Genomic DNA, 21,360 nt, shown 5'->3' with positions numbered 1-21,360 from the left:
TGGGTGAAAACAGGGGGGGTCCTAACTGCTGAAAATAAATCAAACCTGCATTGTGTTAGAATAGCTGAAAGCGCAAAATTATCTCGGAACTTAAACATGTTTTTGACAACCTTACATGGTCAAGTTACTGGATGTAACAAAAGCCATGAAAAGTACTGCATTACAATTTTTTTACACACAGGCTTTTTTTTCTTGGGGGTGGGGTGGGGTGGGGTGGTGTTTATACCCTAAGGCACAGGTGTCTGACTCCATTCCTGGAGGGTCGCAGTGTCTGCTGGTTTTTGGGGTGTTCTCGGCACCAGCGGTTCATTCAAGCCAGTGATTGGCTAAATAATCCACACGCCTTGTTCACAAAGTATCAATTAATATGCATAGTTATTTTGGGCAGGGCATTGATTAAAATTATATCGACAATTGGCAATCTTTTGTGACTAAAAACCAAGGTTGGACACGATATTGTGTACCTAGGCTACATGGTAGTGATGACCTCTGGTGGCCATGACGGGTATTTCATCTGATTCCTCAGAATTTAAAAAGTTAACAGGACATTATTACATTTATTTGGCAGGCGCTCTTATCCAAAGCGACGCAGGCTAAGTGCATACCGAAGGTCACTGGCCAACATTATCACCACTGGCTCATGTTTAACGCCTTCAATCCACGCGACTCTTACACCGCCTTCAGTGTACAGAGAATAAAACAGCGCTGTGGTCTAGCTGCCCGGGATGAATGAAAACACCACATATCCTGGATCGTCCATCAAGGACAGCACCAGTATGTATGTCACAAGGCGACATCGCTGTGCAAAGGGTTTCATTTGAAAAGGCTGAGCGAGCACAATAAGCCACATTTAAACATAAATAAATAATTAAATAAATAAATAAAACGCTGCTGTGCAATGACTGGTCCTTGAAGGAGAACCCTTTCAACTGAGCTTTTCATATCCGAGCAGTCAACATGAAATGTCTGTGAATCTTACACACTATGGATTTGAATAAAAAAAGAGGAAAGAGCCTTTTAAACAATGGCAGCCACCGCAATGCACGAGCTGCACACCAACACTCGCTCGACGGTTTCTACACAAGTCTCTCTTTTTTCCTGAATTGAGAGGAGAGCTTGTACACTGGAAAGCCACTTAAGACTTTCAAAGGGTTCACATTTATCCACTGGCACAAATGAAAAGGCTCCTTCGCCAGCACTTGCTGTAAGGCCAACTAGTGGAGATAAGTAATAGAACGCGGTCCGGTCACGCCCGTAAGTGTTTTGATACATGACGATACGTGGGAAAAATGACAGAAAAATTGGCCGGTGACACACATGCAAAAAAAAAAAAAAAAAATGAAAGAGAAGCTCAGCTGTCAAATATTGCGACCTCGAAGCTAAGCCGTTCCCCTCCAAAAACTCGGGGCGCTCCGCGGCATTCCCGAGTCCCGCTACGCTTCATCACCTGGACTCCGCTGGGCGTCGATGGCGCCTGTGAAAGGTTTAAGGCTTCACAGCTGGGCGGTAATAAGCTGCAGAAGACAAAAAAAAAAAAAACGAACTAATTTGACCTTCACGAGGAGCGTCGTCTCCGCGGGGTTTCGCTTTCTGTCACAGGAGGAACGCTGATTGCTTTAAAGAAAACACTGAACGGAGGCTATCAGCATGCTGCGTGTGCGTGTGCGTGTGCGTGTGTGTGTGTGTGTGGGAAGAATTGAGTGATATGTGTGTATCAGCTTTACTAATAATGAGTCACAGATACAACTACAGTGTGCTTTATGTATAAGCACTTTTGTTAAATTTCAATGATATTTGGTGTCACCTACATACGGAGTATAGTAAGCCAAATTCTTACAGTACATAAACATTACTGCAGGAGTCTACCCTGAAATACACATAACCTTCAAAGGACAAGTAACTACCAACGACAACTTGAAAATCTCAAACATGTTTCAGATGAAAAACATGTTCCTCATCCTCTAGTGGGCGAACAAAATATATCCCGCGTTTACTAGTCAAATCTAACAAATCATAACAGCAAACACACAGAAATGCAAGGAAAGGCATTTCAGTTAAGTACATTATTGGGAACAGGCTCCCAGTGTATCACATCAGACGCCTTCACACAAGTTTAAGGGCTACCACCTCCAATTACTTGACAAAGAGGCTATGCTGAAGTCTGACAGAAGTCTGCAAAACTGACTTTAAGGCAATTTATTTTGGGGTACTAAGCCAATGGGAGTATGTCATAACTCCCATGGAATCACTGATTGGATGTATGAAATACGAATTAATCTGCCTGATAAAGGTAATCTCTGTGGTCTTCACTTGGTAGAGAAAAAAAATATTTTTGATAAGAGTAATACGAGCTGTACATGAGTGATGTGCTGGTTAGTGGAGAGAACTGTACCACATGTATAAGCCAAGTAGAACATATATTCGAATGATTTATTATAACAGTTCTGCTGCACTCTTGAGCAAGGTGCTGAAAAAAAGTAGCCGAAGCACCTTGCTCAAGAGTAGGACAGCACTGCCAAAATAAACGACTGAAATATATGAATATAAAATGCAGCCTTTAAAATGCACGTTATAGGTGATAAAGGCATCTGATAATAAAGTAAATAATCACGAAAAATGTGAAGGAGTGAGCACAGAGCAAAGGTATACTTTTAAATAAAATAGCCGGGTAATAACTTGCGGTCTTGTGTGCCAAAATGTAGAGCCGCAGCAGGAAACCCGCGCGCTATATTTTCCCTTCTGATCCGCAGCAGAGTGCGGAGACAGAGGCAAGATCGATAAGCCAATCAGAAATCACCGCCGCAGCAGCCGTAAGAGTAAAGCGGAACCCTAAATATCCTCGAGATAGCGTACAAACCTGCCTTTACGCTGGCTGGTGCAGCCACAGACAGCATCCGCATGATTCGCTAAGTGCTACCCGTACATAAAACTGACGGATGGACGCAATTATGACTTGTACTTATTTTCCTGGCCGATGGCCTCCTATTGAGCGAAATTGGCATTCCTCTAGATTAAATCAAATTAGCGCTTCATAAGAACATGCAACCTAAAGCCTTCGCAATCCATCTCTTTTTCAGACTTGATCCTCCCCTCCCCTCCCCTCCGTTAGCCGAATGTGACAAAACAATATCTGCGTTCTAACCCAAGTGAGAAAATCGGTTACGGTTCAAACAGAATCCGCGTAGTCACGCTCTATCTTCCAGGATCATGCCGAAAGGGATGTGAAATTTCATCTAGCCCCAGTTAAATTACTGCCATTTCAAAGCAGAACAATACCTGTAAGGGGGTTTTCTGTATGAACTGAAAGCCCATTCTTCTTCCTACTTCCAATCACTCTAGTGCGCTAATCAAAGTACGGAGCGCAGAACCTTTGCTGTATTCATTATACCTTTTTCATTAAAATGACGCACAAACTGCACACTCTTCGGGGATACACATCCTCGCAAATTACCTGTAGGTGACATATGACATTACAGTGCGACCCTAAAATGAGTTACTTTAGGTGCAAATTATTTCAGGAGATTCCATTCAATGTTACATCAGCCCTATGTCCGGCAAGCAGGAAAATTAGTGCTCACTACATTCATTTTGCGATGGACCAGAATGTTTAAAAAAAAAAAAAAAAAAAAAAAAAAAAACCTTAACAGGATAACTGAACATTTTTCTCTACCAGAATGCCCAAAAAAAGTACTTTCTGGATTTAATGACAATCCCAGCCCGGGCCTCGCTCTGTGGAGTTTGCATGTTCTCCCCGTGCCCGTGTGGGTTTCCTCTGGGTACTCCGGTTTCCTCCCCCAGTCAAAAGACATGCAGGTTAGGCTAATCAGAAAGCCAAAACTGCCCGCAGGCAGTGACTGTGTGAGAGTGGTGTGCGTGCCCTGCAATAGACAAGCGACCAGTCCAGAGTGTATTCCTGCATCTCATGCAATGCATGCTGGGAAAGGCTCCAGCCCCCCTGTACAACCCTGACCAGGAAAGACCCGGTTAGATGACGGATGGATGGGTGGATGGATGGATGGATGGATGGATGGATGGATGGGCTTAATGACCGGAAAGGAATGAGTGTCAAGAAGGAACTTCTGAAAATCAACTGATACCACATCCCTCTTACAAGAAAGGGAGAGGGGACCATTTCCCTGCCATCGTCTGTGAAATCCGCCTAAAAAGCCTGCAACCGCTATGATCTCTGCTGAATAGGAATATGCATAAATAGTACCGCTTTCAAATGAAACATGTTTCGGATATCTGACATTTGAACCTACAGGACCGTAGATCTCTAGAAACAGAGTCGGACACCACCGGTTTAGACCGATGATATATCCAATATGTATATGCAGGCGTAAGTGTATGCCTGTACGGCTTGCCTTTGGCCCCTTGAAGGTCTCTCTGGATTGAAACAAAACTGTTCTGGGAATTTCTGGCATAAATAAAGTGCGGACAGTCTACTTTCTCGTGTTGTAATGCGCTCTGCTCAGCAAAAGTTTTCTCCCTGTCCCTGCACACGTAACATATGCAAAACAACATGGCGTCCATCCATCCTGATATGCACAATCAGATCTGCAAAAGTAGGCTGGCCATAAGTCCTCTTTTTCCTGGACGTTTCTTGGGACCGAAAATATCTGTCAAGACTCCAGGCGGGATTTCTAAGTCCTTAAAAAGAGCCGGTTAGGTTGCGCTCATTCCGTAGACCGCAAATAAACAAAAAATATCCTATCATTATGTGCGTAATTCCCGCCCCTTTCCTCTTAAAAAAAAAAAAAAATCCAATACACGGTAATCTTAAATTTGACTATATTTAAATAAGCGCATTCTACGCTCTACGGGAAGCACGTAAGCGACCCGAGGGAGCCCATCCCGGCTTTCGCGGTCATTCCGGTTCCGGAACCGTTCGCCAGTGACCAAAGCCCCTCGCGCCTAAAAGCGGGAAATAATAAAAGCGAATCACAACAATGCACAGTAAATGCATCTAATAGCAGCCTTTTATGAACCACCAGCTGTTCCAAACCATGCCACGAAAATTGTTCATAATGACCGGCTCCAATCAATAGCAGTAATTACTGCCACTAACAGAGGTATAAATTATGTGCCAGTTTTATAATCAGAATGACCATTACAGTTATGCTTTTACCTAAATCAGGGGCGCACAACTCCTGGTCCTGGAGGGCCCGGTCTGAGTGCCGGTTTTTGTTCCAAGTAATTACCTTAGTTTCGGTGGTCTGACAGATCTATAAACTACTCTGGTTCACTCCTGTAGCTGAGCACAGTAAAATCTTTAGGATACACTTACAGTCTTCGGCTGTAGCTGGTGCTTACGCAAATATCAGGACAAAATATGATTAAGCTGATTAAATAATTAAAGAGCAGACGCTGGCACGAAATCCTGAAACGGTAAATCCATTTACTATCAGCACTGTCAACATTTCGCTCATTAGAGGATAATCTAATCCAATTTAGGAAAATGGCGAGCATTGTTAGGCTGAATTGCCTGTTCTAGTCATTATGCTACGCTACGTTATGTTACACTACGTTACGCTACGAACCCACTCTTCAAAGGGTTAAGGCTGCTGTTTAAGGGAGCGAACACTCTTCACGTGTATAATCAACAACAGAAAACGTGCGCACCCACTGCAAATACCACGGTAGTTTCATTAGAAATTTTCTGAAGCGTCGTCATGGCCTTAAATTGGATTCTGCCTCATCTGTGTTTTGAGTGAAGGGAAAGAACACAGAGGAAAGGGACTGACAAAGCTACGCTGCAAGAAAACAAAACAACGCTGGCAGAGGGAGTTCCCTGCGATTCAAAGGCATTACCACCACAACGAGGATATTCCAAGCTGCGCGCTGAAAATTTCCCCCATGGCAAGCCAAGACTGAACCTTTACAGTTTCTTCCTAAGAGAGCCATTTTTAATCTCCTCCCGTCTCAGCGCTTATATGGCTCACAAAAATATTTTATTAATTAATTCTTTTCAAATTTATGTGGACACTATGCTTGATAACTTACTTTAGGTGAAAGTTATCTGCCACAAAATAAGGTACATTTTATATGACTGCTGAGGTCTACATAGAATATAAAAACCCTTTAAGGTGTGAGATCACAAAAATGTGATTAGAATGTTCTTAACTGAACAGTCTAATGCTGATGTAACAATCACTACTGGCAACAGAAAATAATGAAGTTCTAGAACACTGACGTTCGGGAAAAGAAAAGAAAAAACCTACTCTTCAAAGAGTTAAAATTGAGAGTGATGCATTATGGGACAGAGAAACACAGCATGGGCTCAGGCCACCTACTGGACTACTGTCACAATAATGGGTCAGGCTCCAAACGAGGGGGAAAAAAAACCCACAAAGGCGATTGAACTTCCTACTGCGTCAAACTGCTCGAGAAGGCACACAGATGCACCACAGAGCGCGGAAAGAGGTCAAAATATCCGCCCGAATCAAAGGGGCTGCAGCAAGCAGAGTAACGACCCTGTGATGAGTCCAATACAGGCAGCAAACCGCTCAATAAACCCGCTACGCATTCCCTTTAGAAGGAGCCTTTACCGCAACATAACAGTGCGTCCTCATTTCTCAGCACTGGCAGCGTTGCGCCAGCACCTACTGCTACGGTAGCACAACAATACCTATGAACGCATTGAAAATCCTCATCCCCGCCATGTTGCCTGGTATGACTGGCACGTTCGAACCTCTGCTCAAGCGGCCATTTTGTGGTGGCAGTACGTGCACACCGGTCCACACCCGAACGTGCTGTGCAGCCGGGACATTGTGCACGTGCCCCGTTAACCTGGAGAGACGAACCGGCCCACCGGGGAGGGGGGTAACCCTTCCGACTCGCCGATTATGAGTCGCCCCCGCGGGACCTCCGGGGCACAGCCGACGGAGGCGTGATCAGGGTTCGACTCCGGCCCCGGCACGAGGGGACCAGCAATTCGCCTCCTTTTCCCACTTTCGCCTCCACGAAATACCCACGCTGCGCCAACCCCAGGAGTTCCTAAAGCCCCATGGGGTCATCAGCAGAACGGACAAAGCTAAGAATCATTTTGATCATATTTCTGTATTTCATTAAATCACATATTTATTAAACTTAGAACTCTAACTATATTGTAAGTCTCTCAGATGTAGATTTTCTAATAAATCCAGTGTCTTAAAAGATTCTCACCCTATCGTTTATGTAGACACTACATGACGCCCCGTTTGAGATACGCTTTCATGCGCCAGTGTGTTAAACAGCTACTGCACTGCAAGCCCGCGGTTGGTGTCGGATATAATGTGTCAAACATTAGCAATCTGAGCTGAGTGGAAGAGGGTCATCGCCCAGAGAGAGAGATGATTTTAGAGGGCATGGAGAATACAGGCTCCATGTCAGACGGAAAAAAAATTGGGAACTGCTGTGCTAACCGGCCCAATTTGCCAGGGAATTCAAAGAGCTAGATACCTCTCACTCAATTCCACTCACTCTCGTAAAGCACCATCCACAGTGGCAACAAAAACCGATGCGCTACCTGGAGTTTTGGCTAATTTAACCACAGCGGATTTTGAATTTTTACTGCGCAACATTAACTTTTTTTTCGGCATCACACAATGTGTGGGCCACACGAAACTAGATCTGAAGCTAGACCTTTAATTAAAAGGTCACAGACATAGCCAATGTCTATACTTTTCAGTTTGAGCCATCTATCAAGATCAAGGGGGGGGGGGGGGGGGGGGGGGGGGGACTATTTATTTAAAGGCAAGTCAGTGGTAACAATACAGTCAAAATACAAAGTCGATCAGTTTGTTTCCTCACACAAAAAAGTACTCACAATAGGTGTTTTTTCTCCATCTAATGTCTCCCCATGTGCCAATTTGTTCAATTATTGTGCTATTTGGACAAGACGGTAATATTTTGAGGACGGATCAGGGACAGTTTGCGTCACTGCCGAGTCACTGCATCTCACACGCTTAGTGGACGACCGGACCTCATGCCCATATAAGGGCCCCCCCTTTTCCCTACTGTGCAGTCTCTGGCTCCGGTTTGTTCAACATGGCGGCACCCACAGACCGCATATTCAAAACTCTTTTCACCAAGCCCAAGGAGAGTCAAGGGGTGACGTCGCAGAGACTTTTGTCCATAGTGTTCTCTATAGCCTATGGGTTAAAAGGCAGCTGCGCGGGCCTATTTGACAGCATGCCAGAAGGTGCCTGGAAGCAGCAGTGGGACACGCTAGCAGAGCGAAGGGTCCAGGTTTTCCAGGGGGGGGAAGTGGAGAACAGAAGAGCCCACTCACTCACCCAGGTTCCACTTGAGCCCGGTGGTGCTGGTGAGGCAGGGACACCCCGCGGGGACGAGGCTGCACCAGGGCCCCTCCAGGCCGGTGTCCACGTTCAGCGTGTGCCGCCTCCCCTGGGGGGGGGGGAACACAACAGGCGGGTCAGCGCACCGCGTGTAAGGAGAGCGCCCCGCACACGGACGTCGCCACGGCAGCAGGACCCCCCCCCCCCCCCCCCCGCCCCCACCCCGCTGAGGGAACACAACAGGCAGGTCAATGCACGAGTGCACCCATACATCACCACAGCAGCAGCACGACCACCCCCCCCCCACCCCCCACGCCCCCCATCCACCCCAGACACCAATAATAGCTTGCTGTATATGACTGAAATTTCATGGGACTCATCTAAAGCTATGGATATTTTTTTTTTTTTTTTTTTTTTAAAGGAACATTCCGTGGCATTGTTCTTTCTGTTCTGAGAAAACACGACTCGGGAACAGAGTTTGGATTAACATAACAGGCGTTCATAAATCTGTTCTGTGAGGCCAAATAGCCCCGATGTGCGGTATTATCAAAGCAAACCAGTTCTCCAGCAGTTCATTTTCTGGCGACTACTTTCAGAGAGATTACCTTTGTGAAGAAAATTACTTATTGTTTGGCGACTTAAAAAGAAGGAAAGCCACAGATGGCAGTTTGAAAAATATTCAGTAAAAAACTGGGCTCTCTTGAAACGTTAATGCACCTTTTGTAGAAGGCCAACTCCAGGTTTGTTTTCTGTAAATATACTCACCTTGTTCAAAGGGCATCTTTTTTTGCAAAGTTAACCAAAGCTTTGAAACTATCCAACTCTACAGGCATGCAGTGACTGTTTTTGTTGAGCTTTTGGATACTTTCAGGCTCTAGGCAAATGGCGTTTTTATAAAATACGGTTCACTATTAAACAAATTTAAGTGGCATCATGGGATATGGGATTGAAAAAGTAGGTTGTTAGCTTCATGAATTTATAATAACAGTCACATTAAAATGCAGAAATAGCCCCAAGATTCACAAAAATACATTGATTTTTTTGTAATTTTGTACTACAGACCACAGTTTACTTATGGTAAAAATCCACGATTTATGATTGTGATTTGCGATTTTTGAAAGATATTAAGACTTTGAAGAACAGGGGAAAAAAATAACCTTAATTCTTTTGCGTGTCAGTCGATAAAATCTCAGGCCTGGGAAAAACAAACAAACAAAACAAGTTTGATCACATTTCTCCTCAGCTGTCTCAAAACGAAAGGGGGTGGAGTTTTCAGGGCAGCCGAGGGGACTGAGAGTCGATGCGCTCACCGCTCGGAGCAGAAAGACCAGCGAAGAACCCTGGATCACCACGACCGGCAACTCGGTCATCTTCTGGGCATGGAAGAGTGTCTCCACGGAGGCCATTATCTGGTCAAACCGGCCCCCCAGCCCCCCCAGGGTCACTATGGTGTCCACCTAAAGAGGAATAAGTCAAACAAAAATATCTGCACACATGTTAAGGGCAAATGAATGGCAAATGCACCGTGTGCTAACCACAGAGCAATATGTTCAAAAAAATTATCTTAAATAAAGAATAAAAACTGTGTTTATCTCTGAAAAATTATGCAAGGCGTCCAAAAACTGGAAGTCAGCTTGATCTGGCCATACTAATGCGGATTTATGATTTTAAATGTTTAATTCTAAATGTCACAACTAGTTTTTAATCTTGTTTACCCAATCGATATTGTTAAAAACCTGTCTTATAGCCTATTTACGAGCCTTGTCACTGTGATGATGTCATCATAACTATGTACACGCCAGGTCTCCTTGGAAAGAGAGCTGTCAAAATGAATGCGGTTTATTTATGGAAAAATAAATAAATAAATAAGCCCTCCGTCAGGAGCATAACATATCCATTTTTATTTTATATATAAACTTTTGTGTTGTGTCCTTACTCTAATAAGCAGTCTCTACTGGGTAAAAAACAGCACTTAGCGCTAAATGTACGGGTAGTTTCTTCCAAAAATGATGATTATAAATCGTTCATGTTAAGTCATTAGCTGGCGCGGCGAAGCATCCCGGAGGTGGGCGAGCCCGAGGACGGAGCCAGCGCCGTTATGCAAAGTGCCGTCTCGCTCCCGGCCCATCGGGCCCGAAAAAACGAGTCGATTCGCACAAACAAACCGGGCCCGACCGCGAGGCTTCCGATAAACGCACGCCGGGTAAACCGCGCGCCATCGTAACCCGTTTTACATTACATTACATTACAGGCATTTGGCAGACGCTCTTATCCAGAGCGACGTACAACAAAGTGTATAACCATAACCAGGAACAAGTATGACGAAACCCCTAGAGAGAAGTACCGGTCCAAGTACAGGGAACAACCGCGTAGTTCAACTTGGACCCTGATGGTTAACTGATTAACACTAACAACGAGAACGGCAACAACGCAATCTATGGAAAAATAAAAATAAATAAAAATAAATAAAAATACAAGTAGTCTTCTCTCTGCGGCCGACGTTCCGACCCGAATCGGCTCTCCTCTCGCTCAGCCGCGTAGCGTGGCACAGTGGGTAAGGAACTGGGCTTGTTACCGAAAGGTCGCAGGTTCGATTCCCGGGTAAGGACACTGCCGTTGTACCCTTGAGCAAGGTACTTAACCTGCAGTGCTTCAGTATATATCCAGCTGTATAAATGGATACAATGTAAAATGCTATGTAAAAAAGTTGTGTAAGTCGCTCTGGATAAGAGCGTCTGCTAAATGCCTGTAATGTAATGTAATGTAATGTAGCATAGCGACGCCGCGATTCTACCGACGACGACGTCTCTCTCTCTCTCTCTCTCTGAGCGACCGCGCTAGGCCTTCTTTATGACCCGCGGACTGCATCGGCCGCCCGAGACGCCTCCTTAGACCTCGGGGGCCCCCCCACAGGCCCCCCGTCTCCGGGCCGAGAACGCCGCCCTTAATCAGCAGAAAGAAATACCTCTGGGCCGCAGAGACGTCCAGAAAACCCACGACTGCCCTCAAGAGCACCGGCCCCCAGACGGACCCCTGCAAACCCCATACCCTTCTCTTTAATGACCCTTTTTTTTCCTTTAATGGGGTATATATCCTAATACCTTCGTGGCTTTCCGCATTAAAATTATTTTCATTAAAAAGAGATTTGCGCAAAAGGGGAGCGGAGAGGAGATCATTCTTCATCTTTTTTTAATTCCAATTAATATTTTTTCGTGTCAAACGCACAGAGATTACAATGGCAACGCCACGACCGTGAGATGTAATTATGCGGAAAACAGGCACCTGTAGACGGGCGGCGATCCCGATTTTAAATATGCACTCTGGTTAATAAGGAAAGATAAATATCAAAAACAGGCCGGAACAACGGGTAATTCCTCGATGTTCTTTTTCATTTCTCCCCTGCTCCAAGCTTATAAAACCTCCGCAGAGCAACCTCGGGAAAATTAAAAACAAACACAATTACCTAAATCACCAAACCGAAAATGTCAACTGTGAAATGAGTCACATCTATTTCGGTTGTCTCCCACCCTTCCATTCGGCACTGGGAGTCCATTTATGATCTATAATTCCAGGATATTGAGCTAACCGCAGGTGCGACAGGCCGTTAGCAACTGACAGCGAAGTTAAACAGAGGCCCGCACGTTACTGTGAATAACTCAGCACAAGACGGAGTCAAGCCTGGGCCACTTTGACTCCGACAAACTGCCATCTTTTTTTGGGTTACTGGCCCACTTCTGTGTATTTTACCCTACGAAACCGTTCGAAACTGATTAGGCCCGGGCCTACCAGTCGCCATAAAATGGGGAAGCGCGGAACGGGGCCGGACCGTAAAGGGGGGGGGGGGGGTCGGTCGTGGAAACGCACCCGCAGGCCTCGCTTCTTAATCTCCTCCACCATGATCTCCAGGCACTTGGTGAAGTCGGTCAGGTCCTGGTCGGGCGTCTCTATCAGCTCGCATTTCTGCTCCAGCGGAAGCGTCATCAGCCACGGCACGGGGAGGAGGAGGAGGGGGAGAGGCGTTACCGGAAATCAGACAAAAGAAAGGATTCGCCGAAAGATCCAACCGACAGGACACAGCCCAAGAGAAACGTTTATATAAATGATAAACATTTTTTTTTTTTAAATGCACATAAATTATAAACATTTATTTTAAAAATTGCATTTGGGGGAAAAAAATGCACTTCATTTGCTGTCGCTGCTGAAAATGACTAAATACTAAACATTATTCAGTAGAAGTGCCCTGGTCAGCTTTTTACTTCCGAATACAGGTATCCGTGTAATCAAGTACAAATGATTTATTTATTTATTTTTTGTACCATTTATGGCAGTTTCTGACAAGCACTTTTTTGTTTTTCCTGTTTCACATATTTCGCATTTTCAAATCGGGTACCATCGAACAACACCACCAAAACAATTACTGGGAAACGGTTCTGGAATACCTTCTCCGTGTAAAACTCTTTGACTTCGGGGGCAATGGAATCAAAATCCCCGCTGATGTAGTCTGGCAGAAAACTGAACAGAACGAAATGGGAAAGAGGAATGAGTCCGCTGGAACCCCCCCTGTGCCCCCCCCCCCCCCGTCCCCTTCCACCCCCCCGTCCCCCTCCCCCCCCCTCTCTGTTGGCTGGTAACTAGGCCCCGAAATGTGAGTGGAGCTGCTCGAATCTGCAGTGATAGGTCTTTAAAAGGAAGAGACTTAGCCGCTATCTTCGCACCACAGAAGAAGAAGGAAAAAAAAAAAAAGAAAGAAAAAAAAAAAGAACAGCACCAGTGAACACAGACACAGGAAGTGCTGGGCCTGGCCCCTAAAACATTCACAATGCCCTTAAATACTGCAGACGGGGCCAGCTTTTGACAGATGAAGCGAATCCTTTTGCGAGATTACATTCAGCGTTTGTCGGAGGTTGAACATTACACACAATGCTCGAAACGGATTTAAAAAAAAAAAATTAAAAAAAAACGGTTGCCACTGTCGTGCTCTCCCATCCGGAACAATGTCGAGTCCGCGGGCGCGGCGAACACATACAAATGGCGTACCTCCCGAGCCGACGAGAGCCCTGCCGTGGTCCGGGGGCGATAACGACGTGGCTTCCTCCACAATGCTTCAAGGCCAGGCAGCTTTTAGCATACCTGCGCTAGCCACCTGAAATGGCCTTTCCTCTTGTGACAATAATTAGCTTTTTTTTTTGCCTCGGTTTTTTTCCTACTGCCCGCTTGCCTTTTTGATATCGTCCATTTACTGTTTTCGCACGCCACTGCACCCTTTTCATCCGAGCGTGCGCTTAGTACTCCTGCTTTTAAACCACGTCGGTTTTTGAAATCAGCTGCGTAAAAAACAATCGCCGGGGTCACTGCAAGCTCTCCATTGTTTGGGGTGAAACTAAACAGGAAAAAAACTATTTGAATACGATTTCTAGCTCTGCGCTCCTTATACAGAAGGTCACCTGTGTGGAATGCAGTCCCTTCATTAACAATGATTTACAGCTGATCAGGGGGCCTTTCCTAACCTCTGCAAAGCCAACTAGGCAGAAGAACAAGCTACAGTATTAGGACAAATACAAGTTACCAAAAAGTGCTGGGATGGGGGAACATGTAACGAGTGTCATGAAAATGGGTAAGTGAGGGAGAAGTTCGAAGAGGAACCTCAATCGACTCAGGTCCCGTACGAACGCAGCAGTGCACAGTTGGTGAACGGGGCTAATCTGCGTCTCTAACGGGTCTCGGAGGCCGTGAACCTCTCAGAACGCGCCGAGCGCTCCTGCCCCAACTCATGGTGCATTAAAACCTTATCGGCGCAGGCGTGTACCCCTGCCGCCACGTTGCGGCGAGCGGGGGTCCCAAACTAAAACTCGTCTTCCCGGCGATTACAAAACCGACGCGTCGCCCTGGCGACTGGCGACTGGCGGAAACGGAAGGCACGACTCGAACATTCTATCGCTTCGGAATGCTAATTTTTAGGCGAGATGCGCGCAGCTCGTTGGGTACGAGCGGCTAAAGCCCCCCGCGTCCCCCTACAGGCCGGGCGCATTCACTGCAGTTCAGGCCCGCGAGAGGAGAGTCCCAAAAGAGACGGCAAGTGCAGCAATTCTGACTGGGACTGACAACTTGTCAATTACCCTGCTGAACATTAGACTACGTAAATTATGTAAACAAAACTATTAAGCTACACTAAATCAACAATAGCAAAGAACCACAGTCTCTGATACCAAACTTTATGTCCCCCAAAAATATTTCTCAGTAAATTGTTCTTATATTCTTCAGCTCTGTGTGATAAATATTCAGCTGGACGGAATGGGCTCACACACGCCCATTCAACAGTCTGAATTGAGCTAATGAGGAAAGGCAAAATAAATCCAAGCAACGACCCAACTGGCATTAAAAACAGAAAGAAACGACAAATCCAATACCCCTGGTGCTTACTTTGCATTTTAAAGGGTAGAGGTGCAAGCCCAAAATACAAAGTACCAAATTGTCACTTCATCATTTAATTCCTGAATTAATACAGCAAGTAAGAGAGCCGATTAGCCAGAAACATAAGAAACGTATTCGATGGTGAAACTACACTGTACATCACAGCTGGAGAATAAACACACAACTCCCCAGCCGTCTGAACTGCCAAGTGAAACACGCGCGTGCGTAAGTCACGTCTCACAATTCCTCACGTAATGCTTCAAAGATAAACGTTGTTGAGTTACACTCAAGCATTACATTCATAAAATGTATCAGTCTCTCAGGCAGTTTGGCCAGCTCTCAACGCGAGCGCAACAATGAGCCTGTGACGAAGAGAGAACCTTCCGGGCTTTTTATTAATCCGGTTTAATAAGCTGAGGAACCGGCGGGCAGCGGATTTCACCGCTGAGCACTGGACGCCCGCCTGGGGGAATCATGACTAACTACCAAATGACCCTGAGGAAGGGGCAGCGGGGAAAAAGGGAGGAAAAAAGAAAAGAAAATAAAACGGCCCTCCCCATTAACAGGCATGCATCTTGAGACATACGCTGAAGGGGCTCTTGGACCCTGTGGGATTTTGGTGCGATAGGCACTGCACTTTGGCCTCCGGTAAATGTGCACCGAGTGTTGCCCAGGTAGACACTCATTAACCTGCACACAAGCGAACATTCCACAGAGGCGCACGACCACCTCTTCGTCTCCATGGTGCGTGTCGTGTCCCCCCCCCCCCACCGCCGCCCCCCAGGACCACTCCGATACGGTTCGGACAATGAGGCCAGAACCATTTTGTTTTTCCATCACTTAGGAAAAAAAAAAAAAGGGTTTGGTATTTGCACTGTTATTTTTTTTTGGGGGGACTGCCCGTATTATCTCCATTCTGCAGACCACAGGGAAAAAGCTACGGACTCAAACAAAACCGCTTGGAAAATTGGCCATGGGTCCGAATATTAATTCCAAAAACATTATTATCGGAAGAGAGCGACGTTGAAACAACCCCCCCGCCTAATCCTCCAGAAATGAGTACAGCTCTGGAGTGGAACTGCAGTAACATAATAAAACACAACAGATAAATAAATGCAACAAATTGGGGATGGGGGGGGGGGGGGGGGGGGGGGGGGGGGGGGGGGAATAAAAATGCACACTTACTGAATTTCAGCACACAGGAGTAATGACTGTGTATCTTTACTGAACAATTACTTATTTTTATTTTTAAAGAAAATGGTGCACTTGGTGAAACTCCTCAAAAATTCTACAGTCTATTTTACACGCAGATAAATAAAGAGGCACCCATACCAAGGCTAACCACAAGTTGCAGAGGGGAAACTGTTCCTTTGTTTGTTTGTTTTTCCCCACAAAGGCTTTATCTTTATTCTTGGTTATTTTCAATTATCTAAAGGGTGCCAATGATGAGTACTGCACATTCTCCTCTCGTTAGATACTCAATAACTATTCTTTTAGTTTAAAAAAAAGTGCATCACCGACACTTTGGATGATTAACAAGCAGAGTGGTTGGAATGCACAAGCCTGCTGTCGTTCGGCTGAGGCCTAAATGCCGGCCGTCATTCTGTACACTGATCGTTAAGCCCGTGACAAATGAAGCCTGTTCCAAAACCGGTAGCATTTTCAGTTAGCGAGCGCCACATGAAGACTGACGAAGTCACTTGTCATATCAGTAAGTGAAAAGTGAGTCAAATGAGTAAGTCAAAAGTTTCCTCGTTAAAAGTTATTGGTGAAGCTAAAATTGATCATATGCTACATATTAAAAAATTTAGAATGAATACAGGTTGATGATTTCTTGTTGTCTTGGACCGTTAATTCTATGAATGTTTAAAAATCATTTAACCGCTGAAAATGGAGCTAAAATAAGACAGCGTCTTGTTTCATTGAATGCTATTGCGCAACCTGCTCAGACACATAATTATGCCCTTTTGATGGCAAAGTGTTTAAATGTTAATGTGCAAGTCTTCAATTTGTTTAATTTAAAACTGATTAAATATTCAGCATAGCTCCACAACTTCTGCCAAAATGACATTCGTGACACATATGTGATTATCCATGCCAAGTAGAAAGAATAATGCGCAGTTTATATGAGAATGCTCATTGAATATGCACATCCAGTTGGAACTTGAAATTAATTAAATTTTTTCTCAACATAAAATACTGAACATTTAAAAAATGAAAACCAAGGAAAGCACAAGAACCAATCACACATCAAGTTAAGGGTCCTAAAAAAGTTATGTACACATGAATGAATGTGTCCAATCAAACACCTCCCATTCCTCTAGTACTATTATACTTATTATTCTAACAATCTCATCCCTTAAATCTGGAGTCTGAACCACGATGTGATGCCCACACATACAGAAGTAACAGGGCACCCAAAGGACATACTACGCACACTCCTCAGATCTTAGATGCCTAAGATGCAAATCACTTAAGACTGACATCCACTGCGGCTGTTTTTTAAATTGCTCCAGACTCACGGTTTAAGGTATTAGAAATGGCGGTTGAGATCGTTGAGGCTCGTGCATTCTCACCTGTCTCGTTTTCCCGCGGTGAGGCGGTACAGGTGGTTGGCCCCTCCGTCCGCACAAGCCCGCAGCGTAGCTGAGCGGAAAACGAGACGGTAACGGACAGCGTTAGAAACCGCCCACAGCTTTCTGCACTTCCGTACGTCATACGCTTCATTACATTGCCGCTGTTAATTAATTAGCTTAGCATACGGCTTTATCCAGAGACTTTCAGCGAGCAAGAAACATTTTATCAGTTTATACACAGGGACATCCATCAATAACGGTCTGATAAAAACACATTTTGTTTAACACACTACTATTCAGACGGAAATCATCACATGGTGTCACAAAGTTAGCTACAGAGAAAGCACGTCGTAACATGAAAATAATTAAAGGAAGTACAATTATACTTTTCCAACAGTGAAGAAATCAGTTAGATTGGCAAGAGCAATGAGACAGTGTCCAAACTACGGCAGCCTGTGGACAAAGATGTCCTCATAGAATGCCTAGAAGTAACAAACAGCAATTCAGGTTAGCTCCAAGTAGGCTATGTCATTTACGCGCGTAATACAAGCGCTTCAACAGCTATCTGAGCCTGCAGCCCGCTGGTATTGAGCCCGGCTCGGCACCATCAGAGCCCGATGATGAAAAGAGAGAACACACGGAAACACGCAGCTCAGAACTCAGAGACCAAATTATGTGACCGGCGGCCAGAGACCGTTTCAGCGAAACCCCGCTGATAAAGCAAATGGCCCATTGCGTAATTGTACAGGACATTTCACATCTTAGTGTGAGATGTTCGCGGATGAAAGAGGTAATAGAGGTGGTAATTGATTAAATATTTCACAGCTATGGCCACCGGCTGACTTACTCAAGAGTAAATGTCCTAATTGCTTAATGGAAAACACAGTGCACTTTCATTCCAGGAATAAATCGACACAATTCACAAATGCACAAGTGCCTTTTCCTGTCCTCTTCCAATTTCTGTACACTTTTGCAAAAGAAATATTACACATGCAAAACTCGATCACAGATGTCATGGTTACATACAGTACATTTAATTCAAAATACATGAAACTCCAGATCCCCCCCCCCCCCCCCCCCCCAGATACATGCACACACGCACACACACATACACACACACAAATACAATGCTAAGTGTTCTGCATTCATGTTCACTGAAAGCTATAACCACTTGTCTCCATCCTTGGCAAAAGCATGGACGTGAAAAGCAATAAACACTGCAGCTACAATCGATACAAGGTGCTTAAAAAGAAACATTGCTCTGGGCATGGACAATGGGCATCTTATAGGTTTTCATCTGAATTTAAAACACAATCGCATAAATTTGTACTTCTGATTAATCTTATTCTTTCCTATCATTTCAAAAGATTAAAGAATGTCTCACATTTGTCAAGCATCACATGAAAAAGTTTGACGACTAAAAAAAGTTGTCAGAGAAATTTAAGGCGTAGATGTTTCGACCGGAAACCCCATAATTTCAGGTTGAAGTATTGTCCATCTACACATAAAATTTACACCATTTGGAATTTAAGTGTGTGGGACTTTATTATTGCTTAAACTGTAAAGTTTAGCTGTCTCCTCAGGCGCTGAAAAAGCCTTCTTTGACATATGCAACTGATGATTAACACATCGTAAAAAATGTCACAGGGGAATTGAATTTCCAAATAAAACTATAAAGTAAACCAGCTGCTACCTATTGTAGCTGGCTGTATACTGTGGGGTGGGGGGGGGGGGGGTTCAGAAACCTTTTATTCTCTGTTATTACTCTGCCGTAATGAACAATATATCACAGATAACCTATGGTTTCTTTTTTAATGTAAGCAGAAATGAATCAAGTGTTCAGCAACACCAGACTGAACTTTAATTTGAGTGTCTCCGTGACGACAGAAGCCGCTGCAATAAAGGAGACGGCAATAATCAGGTTACAGTTTTGCTAAGATAAATACATATTTATTTATTTATGTGGGACGCATTCCAACTAGAAAACAGGTGCAGAACTTCAAATACAGTTTAAACACCTCACTGGAGGTATCAGCAGCAGTGCGTTTCCATTTTCTCAACTCACGCCATGGAGTGTTTTTGTGGTTTTCTTTTCCTTTTTTTTTTTCTTTTTAAAGAAACCACTGTTTTGAGTTGTTTTGAAATGTGTTTTTTTCTTTTTTTCTTTGCTTTCATCTTAAAAAAAATCCGCGAGCAATTAGAGATCCATGGAACTGCGAGGTGAGCTATCCGTGTAATTAACTGCATTAATCAAACAATTAAATGCTTGGGAACAATGGTACCCAGCAGAGCCAGGAGAGTGGGAGACCTCTAAAATGGCCGCTCATGACTCTGCTGTGCACACGACAGCTCTCTGGTCCCCCAGCTAATGCCCAGTTAACTCATACCCACCATATTACATCATCCCTTCTGCCCACAGATCAGAAAAGGGCGGGAAAAATCTTTAAGACACTGACCATTTGAGCCATTTAAAAAAAAAAAATTACTATCCACATATTTGCTGTTTCTCTGTCTTAAGCTGAGTGCTTCATGCTTGTATTGATAAATATTCTCATGAATATTTATAAATACACACGTGGCATCACTTATAAGTCACACACCATGTGTAAAACAGCATTTTTAAGACATAATCTGTGTGTCCCATACAGTTTATAGATTTTCCCCCAATAACACCAAAAATAAGTAGGACAAGTCGCTCCTCATCCTCTCTCATTTCTAAAAGATTGATTGGCACAGACCGTCATGGCAGTTTGATTTTAAATCATTTCCCGCTTGAAGGAAATGTTTCACACGTGCAGAACTGTATTTACATTCATAGACTTTATTCCACCTCATTCAGTTTTAATGCAAGGGCTGGCTGATTGATTGACTGAGCTTATTTGATTAATTAAAACACAATGCACAGATATGTATATGGTACTTAATCTACCAGGATATGGCAATAAAGACGCATGATTTATTTCCACTGTGGTCCCAAAGACTTTGCTAGGAGGCACGCAGGCATTACACATCATTCAATGATGCAACATGTGCAACACTGAAAGCTGTCCTAAAATAGTAAATTCACTGACATTTTACTCAATTCACTCAATTCGTCAGCTGTTTCTCAAACCCATTCAAAGTACGGGTGTATTTAATTTAATTTAGGATTTTATTACTTTCTTCCCCACCAAGAAATGTGTTTCTCCCCAACTGCTGCTTAGATGAATGCCTGCGTATTCAAGACACGAGAGTCCCTAACACAATGAAAATACTTTGAAGAATAATCTGCATAAAATTTTATAAAGTGCATAAGTTAAGTAATACATTTTAAGTGCAGAATTCTACAATCAGCAACACCAGAGTTGAGCTGCATCTGTATAGTCACATTACAGCAATTAGTCACCTGTAGAGTGTGCTACGGATTGTATTTTGCTCAGCAGGTTTAATCCATCAGACTGTATCTCAAGCTACATTAATTAGGATCAAGTTTCTTTATAGTTCCTGAAAAACATTTATCAGCGTACAGTGAATTAAAGGGCACAAAGGCCGCATAAAAATCCAAGGTGACTCGCATTTCTACAAACCCGTGACATGAGACAACACAACAAAACTTTCAATCGCCGAAAAAACTGCTTACCTTTATTATCTAACACCGACCAATACAATTAAAACTGCGAAACTAGACAGTAATCAGTTTACCGGCCAAAGAAGCAGCAATGCCAAGCAGTTGCGGCTAGCAGCGACTGCAGTTCCTCCGCATCTTCTCCACATCAGCGGCACCACCTTGGCAGTGCAACAAGAAACTCAACAGAATTTAATCTCGCTCGATGCACACTCGCCGTTTTAGAAGTGAGAACAAACAACCCGCAAGACCGAGATCCCAGATACTGTATCCGACACTCCGACACGCCCCCCCCCCAGATGCCAGATATCAAAGCCGTCTTGTTAAACACCGTCTTTTAAACGGCAAGCGTTGGGCCGATAACTTGCTCGCGGGCAGGATTAAAACTGATGAATGTGCCGGGGAGCCGAGCGCGGGAGATCCATTCTCCCGCAAATCGGCAGTCGGATAACGCCATGCTTTTACCCGAGAGTGCAGTCCAGGACGGTGT

The 21,360-nt window shown here is 44.3% G+C and overlaps 1 protein-coding gene across 3 annotated transcripts in view; it reads right to left on the bottom strand.

Moving 5' to 3' along the window:
• tpk1 (thiamin pyrophosphokinase 1) overlaps positions 1 to 21,360 on the bottom strand; it is a 36,098-nt gene that overhangs the window by 2,757 nt on the left and 11,981 nt on the right. For all 3 annotated transcript variants that reach the window (XM_035428103.1, XM_035428102.1, XM_035428104.1), the window contains exons 4-8: positions 17,267 to 17,336; positions 12,719 to 12,791; positions 12,144 to 12,239; positions 9,590 to 9,736; positions 8,277 to 8,388 (exon numbers count right to left, since the gene is read on the bottom strand). In XM_035428103.1, the coding sequence (XP_035283994.1) occupies positions 8,277 to 8,388; positions 9,590 to 9,736; positions 12,144 to 12,239; positions 12,719 to 12,791; positions 17,267 to 17,336 (498 nt within the window). The remainder of the gene's footprint in view (positions 1 to 8,276; positions 8,389 to 9,589; positions 9,737 to 12,143; positions 12,240 to 12,718; positions 12,792 to 17,266; positions 17,337 to 21,360) is intronic.

Source organism: Anguilla anguilla, chromosome 8 (assembly GCF_013347855.1).
Source record: "Anguilla anguilla isolate fAngAng1 chromosome 8, fAngAng1.pri, whole genome shotgun sequence".
Lineage (NCBI taxonomy): Eukaryota > Metazoa > Chordata > Actinopteri > Anguilliformes > Anguillidae > Anguilla > Anguilla anguilla.
Note: the sequence above shows the minus strand (reverse complement) of the source record. Positions and strands in the feature narration are given on the sequence as shown.